Raw genomic sequence first — 17,674 nt, 5'->3', positions numbered from 1 at the left:
TTAACCACAATAACAACCCAGCCCTAGTCCTCAGGCCTCACCCCTCATAAAGACGCTATAGCACTAAAACAGCCCAACAGTCTGGTCAGTCAAATAATTTAGAGTCAGTATTTAGTCTTATTATTTTTATTTTTTTAATTAATTTTTTTGCATGCAGCATCATAAATATATAGACCTACCACTAACATCTCAGACATGTAGTCTGTGTGCGAACAAGCTCTGTGAGACACATTATAGGCCTGTTAAATTCCTGGACTCACTCTCATCCGTGAACGCTGCAGTCCATGTGTTACCACAAAAATGTTCATCAGGCTTAATTCAAGCGCCTGTAAATTATGGCAGGAAGCTGAAGCTCAGCACGGCCACAATTAAGTGACTGTTTGCTGCATGGTTTAATTATGGGTTCAATTAATTTGCTATTTGGATCGTCGGGTCTGTTTACCATCAGATTCATAAATGTGACAGTTTTCCATAACAATGGAAATACATAGAAAGAGGCCCAGATACACATTCTTACTGTGTGTATGTGCTGCTGGTAATAGTTTATTTGTCTTCCTGTGGGTTTTTATACACATTTAAATATAGTGACACTTTAAATGTTGAATCAGTTGTCTCCTTTGACACATTTTTCAATACAATTGGCAATATAAGCAACTCTAAATAACAGCATCATAAGTAGCAAATACTAGCCTGAGTTGGACAAAGTACACAACTTCCTTACTTGAGTGAAATAGATACTACTGGTCAAATAATACTCCATTATAAGTAAAAGTTGTTAAGACCAATTTTTACTTAAGTAAAAGTACAGAAGTATGCGTTTTTAAAAGTACTTAACTATCAAAAGTAAAAAGTAAATGGCAATGCATTGTTTTATTATTGTTGCATTGTTGTATGTAATACTTACAGTACATTATGCCTCTGAAGCAACCTAGAATACACCTACCAGTTAGTAGTATCTGTGGAATTAAGAGCTTTTAGAATGTTATAAAACCTTTTTTTAACACTTCTACCACCCCAACAAAATAAGTACACGTTTATGTAGTGGAGTAAAAAGTACAATATTTGTCTTTCAAATGCAGTGATGTTAAAGTAAAAAGTTTCCAGAAAAAAATAATAGGCTACTCAAGTAAAGTACAGATACTCAAAAAGTGTACTTAAGTACAGTACTCAAGTAAATGTACTTTGTTACTGTCCACCTCTGATTCTAGCTAATATTAATATCACTGTTCTCTAATAGTGAACTTACAGGTATCCTATTGAAACTGTTACAGCATTCCCCGGCCTCCTGAGTGCATGTTATTGCATCATAAAACGTCTCATTTGTTTAAAACATATAGCATGGTAATAGTACTTTCCCATGTCGTTAAAACTGTGGCTAATTAGTAGACTTATTAGACATCACAGCAGGCTAGTCAAAAAATGCAATTACAACAATTACAGAAACATCCTAAAACATCCCATTATAATGTTAACACAGGCTACTGTCCGTTTTTGTTTGTTTTGTTTTGAGGTAGCCAAGGGTTTCACTACAATTTCAAGATCTGAATCTGAGAGATATCAGTCTGAGAGAGTTTTCCCACATCCAGACCAATCGCAGCGCTTGTTGTCATTGTGGTGAAGTGTGCGCGTGGAATCCAGAGCGCTTTTATAAACGCTGCGCCAGCAGAAACTCAAGAGACGCGCATTGTGCTCGCTCCCGCGGCGCACCAAATTTACACAGCTCGGTCCAAAGATTATTCCCGCCAGGAGGCAGCCCTGTTAGTTTTAGAAGGAGACATTTAAAGCCGCACAATTCTCAATTTACATTCCTTATTTATTTAACGTTGACAAATATGATTTGGGTAACTTTGTTCTGCATCTGCGTCTTGGTTACAACGTTGCAAGCCGATGCGCGCCTCAGTAAATCCTATGTGGTCGGCGGATGTCCGAGTCACTGTGATAAGTCCATGTGTCCGTCAATGCCGAAGGACTGTACAACAGGGCAGGTGATGGATCACTGTAACTGCTGCCTGGTGTGCGCATCCGGAGAGGGAGAGGCGTGCGGCGGGGTGGGTAAGCTGGGGGACCCGGTGTGTGGAGAGAGTTTGGAGTGCTCCGTTACCGGAGGAGTGGGCATCTCCGCTACCGTCAGGAGGAGAGGGAAACACGGCATCTGCGTGTGTAAAAGTAGCGACCCGGTGTGCGGCAGTGATGGAGTCTCCTATCAGAACATCTGCGAACTGAAGCGGGTCAGTAACCGAGCGCAGAGCCTGCAGCAGCCGCCGGTGCTCTTCATACAGCGGGGAGGGTGTGGGGCGGGTGAGTACATCACCAAAACTAACTGTACATGTTTGTTTAAACTCTTTACATAGGTACATCATTTAAATGAGCAATGTCCACCTTAATATGTAGTTAATTTGACTTAGACAAAGATAGATTGTCCAGATGCTGTCTGTATCAGCAGTTGCAGATCTTTGCTGGATGGTATATTCATCATCGTCTGCAAAACTATGCACCCCATTTTTATGATCTTGTTCCTTTGTAAACCCTCTTGGTTGAGGATGTTGCTTTCTTTTCATGCAATTTTACGGCAGACAGACTTTAAAATGTTAATGCCATGTTTCTATTGATGAACAAACAAATTAGGCTACTGTATGTGTTTGAGTCATGCGTGGGTTTATTGGGCTAATTATTAAACTGAGTGTAAAGTGATCAATGATAGAACAGCCCAAGCCATGCATCTTATGTGTTGCTTAAGTCTCTGCACTCAGTCGCAATTAGTCATTTTAATGCATTTTGACCATCATGTGCAGTTTAGTCATAGCACTTGCTCATAAACAAACACAGTCTGACCGCATTAAGACCATTGTGAATGGAGAAAAACCAGAGCAGCTTGGGTGCTCTTTTTTGCATACAGAATGTGTGTGTGTGCTGTCAGAATACAGTTACACCTCTTAAAATTAAACCCCTCGCATCTTTGTGTTTGTGCATATCTGTTTTTAGAGTTGAATTTGAGCAGGTTGTAAGGGGTCTGCTTTTATGAGATAGCTCTTTTATGAAAAAGTTCCTATTGTTTTAAGTTGAAATGTGGTCTCTCTTTATCTTTTTCCTTGCTTCTTCATTATTCCTACTGAAAGAGCCTCAATGTATTCATTTTGGCACACACTGAAACTTAAATTGTGGCTGAAAGTGGATAGTTGCCTTGGTCCGGATAGTGGATTTGTGATAGTGAATCCTCACACACTTTTTGGCTCACAAACACTCGTTGCGTCAGCTGTTGAGTATCAGCACTCTTTAGAAGCTGAAATATTAAGGATATGTTTGGCGTAACCATTGACATGCACTGTAAAAAAAAAAACTGTAAAAAAACGGTATTATTCCGGCAGCTGGGGCGCCAGAAAATTACCGTAAAATAACGGAAAAAAACAATCTCGTTAAAATACAGTAATTTTCCATAATGAAATAACAGATTATATCTTTAATATTACATTAAATCTTATGTAATTATTGGGATTTTTAATGTTTTAAAAAGTCATATACACCTTTAAAACAATTAAATACTGTAAATTTAAGGTTTTATAAAATTATTTTATATAATAATGCTGTCTATCTACAGTAATTTTCTTTTAATATAGTTTTTATGTGTAAAATAACAATGAAATTATGTATAAAAATGCACACAAGTACATAAATTCAAATACAAATGTTTGTAAATTTACAGTTTTAATTTTTATTTGTACAGATCCAATTTCACAACATCTCTAATTAAGTTCTTAATAATAGCAAATGTACAGTCAATTTCTTTTAAATTAACTAAATGTATGAGTACAAATTACCTGCATATTTACAGTATTAGTAATTGAACAAACACTAAACATCAAGATAAGTGATTGATAGGAAATAGAAGCTTAGTATATAATTTAGAACATGTAAAAATATCCACAATAAAAAGCAATTACCATATACCTTTACAGTATAACTTATTTTAGCATTTACAATTACATTTTATCCAAAGTGACTAACCAATTAAGATAATAATTAAAGATAATAAAAAGCAACAAGTGCAGTGACAAGTCCCAGTTAGTCTAGCACAGTACACATAGAAAGGTGTTTTTTTTTTTTAACAAAGATTTAGTATTATTGGGTGAAGTGTTTATGAAAAGATGGATCTTTAGCAGTTTCTTGAAAATGTGTTGCGTTGCGCCGGTCATTCCACCACCAGGAAACAGTCCAGGTAAATGTCAGTGAAAGTGGTTTTGTGTCTCTTAGGGATGATGGCACCACAAGGCACCGTTCACTTGCAGAACACATGCTTCTGGAGGACACGTAGATCTGAAGCAGTGAGTTTAGGCATAGGGCTACCTTTAAAGACAACTCTTGCTGCAGCATCTGGATCAGTTGCAGAGGTTTGACTGATGCTGGAAGAGCTGCCAGGAGAGCATTACAATAGCCCAGTCTGGATAGAACAAGAGAGTTGTGTAGCTCCGATAGGAAGGGCCTGATCCTCCTAATGATAAGGCAAATCAGCAGGATCACAGCAAGTATGTTTTGGCTGAGAGCTGAACCATAAGCAGTTCTGTCTTGGCAAGGCTGATTTAAAGGTGAAGGTCATTCATCCAGCAAGAATTTTCCATCAGGTAGGCTGAGATGCGAGCAGCAACCGTCAGATCATCTAGCTGGATTAAAAGATATGTGTCATTAAGATAGTAGTGATAGGAAAAGTCATGTTTCTAAATGACAGAGCCCCACTAAGCAAAGTGATGTCCGAAAGACGTCTTTTCAATGTCTTTGTTACAAAAATCAAAGGTTGAAATGCCGTCCACTGAGGAGCCTGAATGAAAGTTATGACGTCTTTTTTTGACGTGTTCTGCACGTCCGATATAGACGTTCATCGAACCTTCGTACAAGGTTAAAACTAGTTAAAATGTGGCCATTGTGGACATATTTCAACATCATTTATGGTCTCATTTAGACATAATTACTTTGATTATTGCTGTCAGATGATCTTAGTGAGAATTAGGGCTGTCACTTTACGTTCGAAAATCGATTGCACAATCGATCGGACCAACCAACGCAAGTTTCGAAAACGAAAATAGGGAATCGATTTTAACGGTCTTTTCTCGGAGCGCGTCCAGCTCGTCATGTTATGCCCGCAGCGAACACGCGTCATTTGCAACTGCCAGCTCTGACAAACACGCACAACAGCAATGATCCTTCTGCATAATGTGCCTCTTTTTACTACAAAACTGTGAATTTTCCCGGTATTCAGACAGTCTATCGCCTACATAGGCGAAATTTGTTTGGCATTTCTAATCGTAAACACAGCCATGTTGAAGAATGAGGTAATGTTTTTCATATGCTGCGTGCTATGGCAGTCCACTATGCTTATTGCTTTTCGAGAATGTTGCACTAGTCATTGTGCGCGAAACTTCACGCCAATAAATCATCAGAAAAATTGCTGACTTGTGCGCGTCAGGCGCGGCGCGCCCTTTTTACGTTCGTCCTAATGCCTGTTAGTTGTCCGTGGATTTGCCCATATATGGGGTTTTATTTTTCAATTTTCGATTTTACAATCGATTCAATGAACACTTATGTCTCAAAAATCGAACAGGATTTTTTCATAAAAGTGACAGCCCTAGTGAGAATGAATAGAGGTTTAGATGTTGATATTCGTTTAATTTGAAGTGTCACCATTGTGGCGATCCGTGTTTGCTTTAGTTGGGCTCTTGGTCCCCGTTCCTTTTATTTTAACATTTATTGGGCTGCAGTAACAGTGTGTTTGTGTAACACAATTGTTGTGGCAGAGAAAGCCTAGAAAAAGTTTGAGGTGTTATCAGCTCAATGTTGATGACTCCATAATCATCACAAAATGGGCCTTTAATATTGTGTTTAAAGTTTTGTGTTTATATTTGCCATTAATAACCAACAACCTTGTGGAACTGCATTATTGGTGCCAAAAACATTAAAATGATCACTTATTTGAAGGTGTGTAAAAAGCATGTGCACATGATGTTTTGAGCAAGAGTATCATACAGTCACACACAGACATCAAGATTGTGCATATGATTTCCAACAATGATGACAATTTAAAAAAAAAGCTTCATGCTGCAATGCATGATGGGTAGCTTTCATAGTACAAAACTCATCCTTAATTCCCAAGCTTTTTTTGGTTGTCACCGTTGTTGTGATTCATATCCAAAATCTTGATGTCTGTGTGTGACTGTATGATACTCTTGCTCAAAACATCATGTGCACATGCTTTTTATACACCTTCAAATAAATACACCTTCACCAATAATGCAGTTCCACAAGGTTGTTGGTTATTAACGGCAAATATAAACACAAAACTTTAAACACAATATTAAAGGCCCATTTTTGTGATGATTATGGAGTCATCAACATTGAACTGATAACACCTCATACTTTTTCTAGGCTTTCTCTGCCACAACAATTGTGTTACACAAACACACTGTTACAGCAGCCAAAGAAAAGTTAAAGTAAAAGGAACGGGGACCAAGAGCCCAACTAAAGCAAACACGGATCGCCACAATGGTGACACTTCAAATTAAACGAATATCAACATCTAAACCTCTGTTCATTCTCACTAAGATCATACGACAGCAATAGTCAAAGTAATTATGTCTAAATGAGACCATAAATGATGTTGAAATATGTCCACAATGGCCACATCTGAACTAGTTTTAACCTTGTACGAAGGTTCGATGAACGTCTATATCGGACGTGCAGAACACGTCAAAAAAAGACGTCATAACTTTCATTCTGGCTCCTCAGTGGACGGCATTTCAACGTCTGATTTTTGTAACAAAGACATTGAAAAGAAGTCTTTCGGACATCATTTTGCTTAGTGGGTAGTTAAAAAAAATGAAAAAAAGAAAGAAAGATGGGTGGAATCTAACACAATCGTAATCTTGCTGTAGCAACTCCAAACCTTGTGCATACTTTTAGTGCAATCATATGGAATCAGAAGACTGTTATGAACATATGGAATCAGAACCGTTATGATTTTTATGTTTTAGTGAATTCTTCCCATACCTTGCCATGATCATCTGCTTTCCACGTGACCTGAAATCACACACACACACACACACACACACACACACACACACACACACACACACGCACACACACACACACACACAAACAAGTTATTTTAAAACTCAGTATTAGATTTACACATGTCAGAATATGTTCCATTGGGACAATGCAAAAACTCAAATGACTATGATCTTGAAGCTGAGCTGGAAAGGCTAACAGTAATATTTTGAGCTGCCATGTGATTTTAGCTAAGTTACATTTATAGAAAGTAATGTTAACCCTCTACTGCATAGCGTTGCCCTCAGGCAACGGAAAGTTTTCTTAAGCCCTGTGTTCAGTACATTTTTCTTTAAATGATTGCAACCAATTAGGCTAGAATGTTTGAAAAAGTATCAAAGAACAGTCCAATAAGGTTTGGAAGTCACTATCAAGCACCATTTGAAGGCGGGACGTCCTTTTCTGACACATGGTCACAGGAGCACATGGTGTGAGATGAAAGCAAGATTATTTGCTTTAGTAATCATATTTAAAATGACATGAACTGTACATAAAAAATATGTGTGTGTGTATGAAGGTGTAGAGAAGCCTTTTGGCAGGTTTTGTGAATTTTTTTTTATTTTGCATGTTCACAAATTCAGTTTTTCTTTTTGTTGCCTCAGGGCAACGTTATGCCATAAGGGGTACTTTTCAAGGATGTCTTGGACAATACCTCACAATGGCAAATAATGTGTTACAAGTAGGGAAGATGTAGGGTTCCTGGGTGCACAGGAATGACCAAAGTCACCAAAGTGACACTAATGTGCAGCATCCACAGTCATTTTAGAACAGAAAGGGGCCATCTACAAACTGTTCCCACAAAGTTGGGAGCATGAAATTGTCCAAATTGTCTTGGTATGCTAAAGCATTAGGAGTTCCTTTCACTGGACCTAAGGGGCAAAGCCCAACCCCTGAAAAACAACCCCACACCATAATCCCCCCTCCACCAAACAACCCCACACCATAATCCCCTCTCCACCAAACAACCCCACACCATAATCCCCCCTCTACAAAACTTTACACGTGGCACAATGCAGTCAGGCAAGTACCGTTTTCCTGCCAAACCCAGACTCGTCCATTGGATTGCCAGTCAGAGAAGCATGATTGGTCACTCCAGAGTCCAGTGGCGGCGTGCTTTACACCACTGCATCCCACACTTTACATTGCACTTGGTGATGTAAGGCTTGGAAGCAGCTGCTCAGCCATGGAAACCCATTCCATGAAGCTCTCTACAAAGTTTGGAGGTCTGTAGCTATTGACTCTGCAGAAAGTTGGCGACTTCTGTGCGCCTCAGCATGTACTGACCCCACTCTGTGGGCTAGTTGCTGTTGTTCCCAATTGCTTCCACTTTGTTATAATACCACTAACAGTTGACCGTGGAATATTTTGTAGTGAGGAAATATCACGAATGGACTTATTGCACAGGTGGCAACCTATCACCGCGCTTGAATTGACTGAGCTCCTGAGAGTGTTTGTTGAAGCATCTGTATGCCTAGGTTCTTGATTTTAAACAACTGTGGCCATGGAAGTGATTGGAACACCTGAATTCAATGATTTGGAGGGGTCCCAATACTTTTGTCATTATACAGTAGTGTATATGGGGTTGATTAGGATACATGAAGTACATGATATGACATGACGCACTACATGATACAAACCTATGTCTGTATCAAATCAAGTATATTGATGTGTTTCAAGTGTTTTTCCCTTTTTACTTAAAAAAATAATAAAAAAATGTCAAGAAATCATTTATTTTTGTATTGCTCTCTGAGAATTGTATAATGATCATTTTCTCTATGATTCTTTACCATTGTTGCATAACGTTGCCCTCAGGCAACAAAAAAATATTTTGGGTTGGGGGGGTTGGGGGAGGGACATTTTTCAATAAATCAATAAAATGTTCCCAAATGAGCCAGGAAATGATGTGAAATAATTTTTATCATGTGTCATCAAAATTCATGCAGTAGAGGGTTAAATGAATATGATTTACTGTGACCTAGCTGCACACCTAGGTCCTAGGGGTTCATCATGTTGTATTCATATTCTAGTCTTCCTGTTCTAGGCTTTCCTGTATCATCAACAAGTACGTTAAGTTACAGTATTTCGATTTCTTAACGGTCTTAATAAAGTTAGTCATGTTAACTATTACGAAATAAACAAAAGAAACACAAAACTGTGGCTATTACAATGGTAAAAAATCAGCTAAAAACGTGTTTACTACAATTTTATTATAATAAAATAAAGTATGTTTTTTAAGAGAAAAGTTTTCAGCTTCCAGACAGTGTTTCAAAATATCCCGCCATTTATTGGTTTAATGTTACTGACTATCATAACGAAGATTTTATACACAATTATGGACTTTAATATGAATAACAAGTCTACAAAAGATTGTTTTAGGTCTTTAAGTTAACAAGTAGAGATGTGGGTTGGGTTCAACTGATCTTTCTTAACACAGATCGATAATTAAAAAACGCATGCTGCATTTTCAGTGTTTTGCCCTGACCCAGTTAACAGTTATAACTGAACATCATTTAAGAATGCTAACGTTAGCATGGAAACTGTCTAACCAATTAACACAAATGTAATATAAAATATCGTACACACATGTAGTATGAGACTCTTACCTCAGCCGTTGATCGGTCGGGATGAGGTCCGCTGTGACGACGAACCAGGCTCACTGAAAAAGGGCGCGTTATTTCTGGACTGACACCCAGACTACAAACAACTAATATGTGTTCAGCGCTCCTGCTCACGGCTGGCTGCTTCTGTCGAATACGATTATAGCTTTGAACCACTGTGATCACAATCCACGACTACTTCACAAATCTCCCGCTTGCCCTTGACACAGATCGACGACAGAGACAGACCTGTAGCTAACTGTTGTGGGCGGGACTAGCAGCAACGAAACGTAATGGTGGATAATTTGAATCTGCGCGCGCGCGGGCACACACACACACACACACACACACACACACACATACAAACGCGCACAAAGCCACGCAGATTTGGAAAAACGATTCATAAAAGACATAAAATATAGGCCTAAATGAAATTTACGGGCAAATACAAATGATGATCAAAATGAACATCTATTTGCAAGACAAAATTAAAAGACTATAAATAATTAAATAGGCTTCCCTAATGTGTGTACAAATCTTAAAACTCACTTTAACCCCCACACGCTTAATAATCTTTAAGGAAAACATGTTAAGTGACTGCTGATTTCTGCAGTTATACCTTATTTTCTTTGTTTTCTAATTCCACAGAAATAATCTGTAAAATATTACTTAATTTTTTATGTAAAATTACACATAACCATATAAAATTACAGAGAATTTCCTTTAAAAAACGTAAAATTAATGTAAAACCAAAATAAAAGCAATTACCTGTAAATTTAATAGTGGACCTTTAAATTACAACAAATATCTGTAAAATAACAGGTATTCACTGTATAATGACAAAACGGGAAAATTCTGTAAAAAAATACAGACCGTTTCCTGTAAATTTACAGTTTTTTTTTTCAGTGTGTGTCTTGTCTCTGCATATTGGACTAATAAAGGCTCTAAGCAAAGTGCCAAGCTGTGAGAGGTCTGTGGCTTCCAAGTCCTGGCCTCACCTAAAGAAAACACACTGTGCTGCAGAGCTCATGATGTCATTTGCATCTGGACTGAAGGCCTGCCTGCATCTCTGCACACTTTTCCTTCGCTGGCTGCAGATTTAGGTCATATTGTGAGTCTTATGCATTCAACAGGAAACATATTTTTACTGAAGCAGAAAGAAAGTCATCTAGACCCTCCTGCAAGACTAGATGTTTTAGCCTGTTTTGGGTTTTTAATAATTGTGATTGAAGGAAATGACCTGCACACGGTTAACCCAAGGAGGGGAATGGGAGCTACGCCACCAAATGCTTTCTTGACTCACATTGCACCTTGAGCTATTATATTAGCACTGTTCTAAAACACTGTTCTGAAATGATTTGAAACGCTCTGCAGAGGCAGCAACTCGACTCATGAATACTTTAATAATCATTAAAATACACATACAGTGAGGAAAATAAGTATTTGAACACCCTGCTATTTTGCAAGTTCTCCCACTTGGAAATCATGGAGGGGTCTGAAATTGTCATCGTAGGTGCATGTCCACTGTGAGAGACATAATCTAAAAAAAAAAAATCCAGAAATCACAATATATGATTTTTTAACTATTTATTTGTATGATACAGCTGCAAATAAGTATTTGAACACCTGTCTATCAGCTAGAATTCTGACCCTCAAAGACCTGTTAGTCTGCCTTTAAAATGTCCACCTCCACTCCATTTATTATCCTAAATTAGCTGCATAAAGACACCTGTCCACCCCATACAATCAGTAAGAATCCAACTACTAACATGGCCAAGACCAAAGAGCTGTCCAAAGACACTAGAGACAAAATTGTACACCTCCACAAGGCTGGAAAGGGCTACGGGGAAATTGCCAAGCAGCTTGGTGAAAAAAGGTCCACTGTTGGAGCAATCATTAGAAAATGGAAGAAGCTAAACATGACTGTCAATCTCCCTCGGACTGGGGCTCCATGCAAGATCTCACCTCGTGGGGTCTCAATGATCCTAAGAAAGGTGAGAAATCAGCCCAGAACTACACGGGAGGAGCTGGTCAATGACCTGAAAAGAGCTGGGACCACCATTTCCAAGGTTACTGTTGGTAATACACTAAGACGTCATGGTTTGAAATCATGCATGGCACGGAAGTTTCCCCTGCTTAAACCAGCACATGTCAAGGCCTGTCTTAAGTTTGCCAGTGACCATTTGGATGATCCAGAGGAGTCATGGGAGAAAGTCATGTGGTCATATGAGACCAAAATAGAACTTTTTGGTCATAATTCCACTAAAAGTGTTTGGAGGAAGAAGAATGATGAGTACCAGCCCAAGAACACCATCCCTACTGTGAAGCATGGGGGTGGTAGCATCATGCTTTGGGGGTGTTTTTCTGCACATGGGACAGGGCGACTGCACTGTATTAAGGAGAGGATGACCGGGGCCATGTATTGCGAGATTTTGGGGAACAACTCCCTTTCCTCAGTTAGAGCATTGAAGATGGGTCGAGGCTGGGTCTTCCAACATGACAATGACCCGAAGCACACAGCCAGGATAACCAAGGAGCGGCTCTGTAAGAAGCATATCAAGGTTCTGGCGTGGCCTAGCCAGTCTCCAGACCTAAACCCAATAGAGAATATTTGGAGGGAACTCAAACTCCGTGTTTCTCAGCGACAGCCCAGAAACCTGACTGATCTAGAGAAGATCTGTGTGGAGGAGTGGGCCAAAATCCCTCCTTCAGTGTGTGCAAACCTGGTGAAAAACTACAGGAAACGTTTGACCTCTGTAATTGCAAACAAAGGCTACTGTACCAAATATTAACATTGATTTTCTCAGGTGTTCAAATACTTATTTGCAGCTGTATCATACAAATAAATATATTTTTTTTTGATTATGTCTCTCACAGTGGACATGCACCTACGATGACAATTTCAGACCCCTCCATGATTTCTAAGTGGGAGAACTTGCAAAATAGCAGGGTGTTCAAATACTTATTTTCCTCACTGTACATATTGGGTAAAATAGTACTTTTTCTTTTTTTTATCTAGTCTAATGTGAATTGAATAGAATGTTTAATTGACATTTCTCATGCTTTTTCTTCTTAGTTTATTTGTTTGCCGCAATGTATTTAACAAATGACCTCACCTACCTCACTGCAAAGGATATATGCTGCTTTAGACTTTGTCTGAAATTAGGCATCTTAAAACATAGCATAATTAAGTTTTGTAGGCAGATCACTAGGTTTTGGAACATTTTATATAAGGAGTGAGAAAAAGGAGTTAGTGTAAGAGGAAACGTGTTTGTAAATGTGTGTTTTTGTGAGTAGTTTATTAATACTGGATCTTTGGGATCAGCTATGAAATCTCTATACGGGCCCTGAGCTGGAAAGACTAGTGGGCAGTGTGTGTGTGTGTGTTTAAGTTTATGTCAGTGTTCTCTGTTCTTCTTTTGCATGGTTTTCATTAAGGATTTAAGTATTTCAGGCTTGTTTCCCGGAGTGTTTTGTATGTTGTGTCTTGTGCGTTGTTTGTTTTCTGCTGGCAATTTTACATGTGTGTTTTGTCTTTGTTCTTACTCACGCCAGTTTATTTGTGTGTATGAAGATTCAAGAATCACAGTTCTTTATGTATAACCAGAGCATTAAAATTCTCTCAGGATACACACACTCAGCATATCAGGCTTTTAATTGCTCTCTGTAGTATATCTGTGCAGTGATTAAAGTGCTTTTATCGGTTTTTATATGTTGTGTGTGTTTGTTCGGTGGTTTTCATTGGCACTCAGAGGTTTTTCCTGTCCAGACTTCTGCAGATTTGTTCAGTAGCCTTACAGATGCTGATGAGGCACATATTTCTCCAGTCTCTGACTTTCTCTTTCTCTTTCTCAAATCACATTTCACTGTAAAATAAAAATAAAATAAAATTTAAAAAGCTTATAGTAATGGGAATTTGACTTAATTTACATCAGTCTCTACTGTTTTATATTCCACTGTCACTGTCTCCACCAGTCTGATTTATGTTCACCCATTCCTATGTATATTTTTGGACTCTTTCCCTCACATCCTCCTGCTAACTGCAAAATGCTAATGAATCACATTCTCTCAAATCCTTTACTGGTGACCTTTTCTCCAAAACTCTAAACAGCAGTGATGGTATGCATGTTGAGGTAAAAGATCTCATCCTTTATTTGCCTCATTGTTCCACTAATGTGTATTGTTTAAATTCTGAGTAAGGTTTTGTTCTTTGTATTTATGTATGTGTGCTCTGTTTGTGCAGAAGCGGTCTTTGTTTAACTCTCTCTTTAATTAGCATGTTATAAAGGGCATGTTTGTTTATGAGTGCAGTCAAGTGCTTGAAATCTTTTTACTGATACTAACACAAAAACGTCTACGTGTGGATGTTCAGTCTAAGAATTAGCATATCTGAGAACAAGAACAGACAGGCACGTAAGTGTGAATGAATTCTGTTATGAACAAGAAGGGACTCATTATTAATGTTTCATGATTCGTCATATTAAGTGATGTCTTTCTCACTGCCCTGGAGCTTATAGCTTCTCCTTTTTCTTAAAATCCTGCCATCTCCTGCAAATACATTTTCTCCAGCCATCTTTCTCCAACAGCCACCTCTCCTATAATCTCTGTGCGTCTGTAGTGTAATAGGCCAGTAGGACTTTCCCACAATAAGGACTCGTTTCCTTCTCTCTGCTCACCTACATAGGCCTCGACTGAACTCAAATAAACACACTTCTCGAGTCTGAAGCCTTCACAAACCCCGCAGAGAGGCCTCAGACAGAGCTTACACAACTGTAACTGGACACCATAACTAAAATTTAGAGCCACAGGCATGACCTGTTCATCTTCACAAGGTTTCAATCCCTAACCAGTTCTACCAGTTCTATAGAATAGAATAGAATAGAATAGAATAGAATAGAATAGAATAGAATAGAATAGAATAGAATAGAATAGAATAGAATAGAATAGAATAGAATAGAATAGAATAGAATAGAATAGAATAGAATCAGGGCCGGTGTCCTGACATTTCATCCTATCCGTTAGATTATCCTACCAGGGCTTACTGCATACATCAATATTTAATATTTATTTTTAAAACATTTGCATTGTTTTAATGGTAGGTTTAGGGTTGAGGTATGTATGGATGTTCATAAAGCCTCAAACCACATGAATATGATGCTGGTAGCACAATCTGATAGGTAACATTTTTCGTTGTCGAATTGAGGTACTTACTGTTTTAATGGGAGGTAGCAAAATCTGACAAGGTAGGACAAATCGGTAGCCTGGGAAAACCCAGACAACTTCCGGCAAATTTAGATTTGCTCTGCAAGTAAGTCTGGCAAAGAGCTCATTCAAGTCCATTTCCCCATGCCGAGAAATCGCGGCACCAATCAGAAACGTTGAGGCGGGCTTTACACATGACGATCGCTCTGATTGGTTTTAGGTCTAGCCTATCGCGCCCAGAGGCATTTGAGCGACGTCCACTCCGTTGGTGAAGCACACCAACTTTTAAATGCATTATTATATTCAAATTGCAAACACATGAGGACAGTCTCCATGAAAGACCCACTGGCAGATGAACGTGCTACTACATTTCTGTCCGAAACGGTAGGAAATTAAATTAGATTTAATAGTGGATTTTAACTGTGACAAGATGATTGACAGGGCAGTTTACATGACGGGATGCACGCGACAGATCCGTCCGATAAAGATGACGAAGTAGTATGTCCCAAAGTTGCCTAGTTTTTTTGCTACACATTCAAAAGTAAATACATTTTCTTCACAAAAAGAGTACATATGGCGTAGTGTAACATAGGCGAATTGGGACGCAGCATATGGCTTTACACATGACGATCTCTGATTGGTTTTAGGTCTATCCAATTGTGCCCAGAGGCATTTGAGCGACGTCTGTTGGTGACGCCCCTTTGGAAATGAGTTATTAAAGGAGCTTTGCCAAACCATAACTCAGTTACTACTGACAATGGTCTGGCTAACAAATCGGCAGAACACCGGATTTACCTCATGTTGTGACGTAGGGCCCAAAATATTTTTTTGGGCCCCCCAATACCGTCCCATATTGTTGCTGTTGAGCGGAGACCTCAAATGCCCAAAACCGCTACTTTTTAGGACATGAAAAAAAAATACTGTATTTTTTAAATAATAAAACACTTTGTTTAATTATTTTTGACCAGAGAATGTTGGACATAGTACATGTTTTATCCTCCATTGAAATTAATGCTCCAAGGCAGTAAGTGCATCGCATTACGTTTTCATCAACTTACAGGTTATAGTTTATTGTAGCTATGTGGCCGCTCAGTCTTAAATTTGCCCAAAATCTTATGTTATAAAAGATGAAGTGCTACGCACAGGCTATTAAAAACAGTATTGACAATGACTCAAAACGCTAGACTTGCTAGACTTCTCTGCTCCTCAAATACAAAAAATATTAGCCTTTATATACAGAGAGAGTTGCTTGAATAAAGAAAACGCTGTACGTATTCAAACAACTAGTTCTTTTTACCCAATGCAAATGAGCTGAGACTTCATTCATGATTTGAGGTGGGTGAAGTAATGAGGTTTGACTGACAGTTTGAGGATCCAGTTTAGTTACGAAGTTTAGCCACAAGCTCTTTATAATACATTTCATTGGTTAAATATTTGCAAAACCAACAGACAGATGTAAAGGGTGACCAATAGTAATGATTCGAAATTAATGGGAAAAAATAAGGAAATGTTGAAATGTTCTGCTTGATATTTTACATTTTGTTTATAGAATAGAAAAATTTCCACTTAGGCCTACACTACCATTCAAAAGTTTGGGTTGGTAAGTTTTTTTATGTTTTTGAAAGAAGTCTCTTAGATCACCAAGGCATTTATTTGATCAAAAATGCAGTAAAAACAGTAATATTGTGAAATGTCAAATTTAAAAATAACTGTTTTCAATGATTATATTAAATAATTATATATTATATTAATATATTTTAAAATGTAATTTATTCATGTGATGCAAAGCTAAATTTTCAGCATCATTACTCCAGTCTTTAGTGTCACATGATCCTTCAGAAATCAGTCTAATATGCTGATTTGGTCCTCAAGAACCATTTATTATTGTTGTTATCAATGTTGAAAACATATTAATATTTTTATGAAAACAGTGATAAATAGATTTTTTTTCATGAATAGAAAATAGAAATAGAAATCATTTATAGCATAATGAATTACTTTACTGTCACTTTTAATCATTTTAATGAATAAAAGTATTTTGCTGAATAAAATAATTAAGTTATTAAAAAAAAAAATTATGACCACAAACTTTTTAACCATACTGTTTACACAATCCATTGTGAACACAAATTGTGTTGCAATACTCTCTTGATATATTTAATGCAAACTCTTTGAACATATGGGTTAAATAATTATGCTCTTAGATTAGAGTCTTCCAAATTCAGATAAAGCTATTGGAACATTATCAATAAAGTCAAACTTTTCACTGAACACTCTTAGATGGCATTTAATCCGTGTCCAAATGTCTTGCTATTTCTTTTTAAGTATGGAATATGAAGAGTTTTATGTATACGCTAAATTTCAAGATGACTTATTCTGAAAACAAGTTGAAAAGTGGTGCTATATGGTGTAACCTGCTTTCTTGAGTCTGTATGTCTCTGGAGAGACACCCAGGATCTCTAGGACAAATGTAATTTCATTCACTCAGACCATATGCTGTAATCTGGCAGCGGTTCAGTAAAAACACAAAGGCCTCATATTTCTGAAGACTAAACGTAGACTTTGATGTATTTAGGTCAGAGCTTAGCAAATTCTTGGCAGGTTTGGATACCAGCCCAATAGTTTGTAAAACTGTAACTTTACTGATATTTTACTAAAGAAATTAGCCAGGTTGTGCATTACAATGATTGTACCACAGGTAAGGTGTGTAAGCATGTGGCTTTTTTAAATAAATGTTAAATAAATATAAACATAAATAGTTACATTTATTATTGACAAAAATA

General features: G+C 37.8%; 1 protein-coding gene across 1 annotated transcript in view; it reads left to right on the top strand.

Moving 5' to 3' along the window:
- Positions 1 to 1,691: 1,691 nt before the first annotated feature.
- The window catches only part of htra1a (HtrA serine peptidase 1a), a 37,658-nt gene continuing 21,675 nt past the window's right edge, over positions 1,692 to 17,674 (top strand). The window contains exon 1 of the mRNA XM_081347255.1: positions 1,692 to 2,298. Coding sequence (XP_081203381.1) covers positions 1,833 to 2,298 — 466 coding nt within the window. The 5' untranslated portion in view covers positions 1,692 to 1,832. The remainder of the gene's footprint in view (positions 2,299 to 17,674) is intronic.

The sequence above is a fragment of the Scardinius erythrophthalmus genome (genome assembly GCF_964197995.2).
Source record: "Scardinius erythrophthalmus genome assembly, chromosome: 19".
In the NCBI taxonomy this organism is placed as follows: Eukaryota; Metazoa; Chordata; class Actinopteri; order Cypriniformes; family Leuciscidae; genus Scardinius; species Scardinius erythrophthalmus.
Note: the sequence above shows the minus strand (reverse complement) of the source record. Positions and strands in the feature narration are given on the sequence as shown.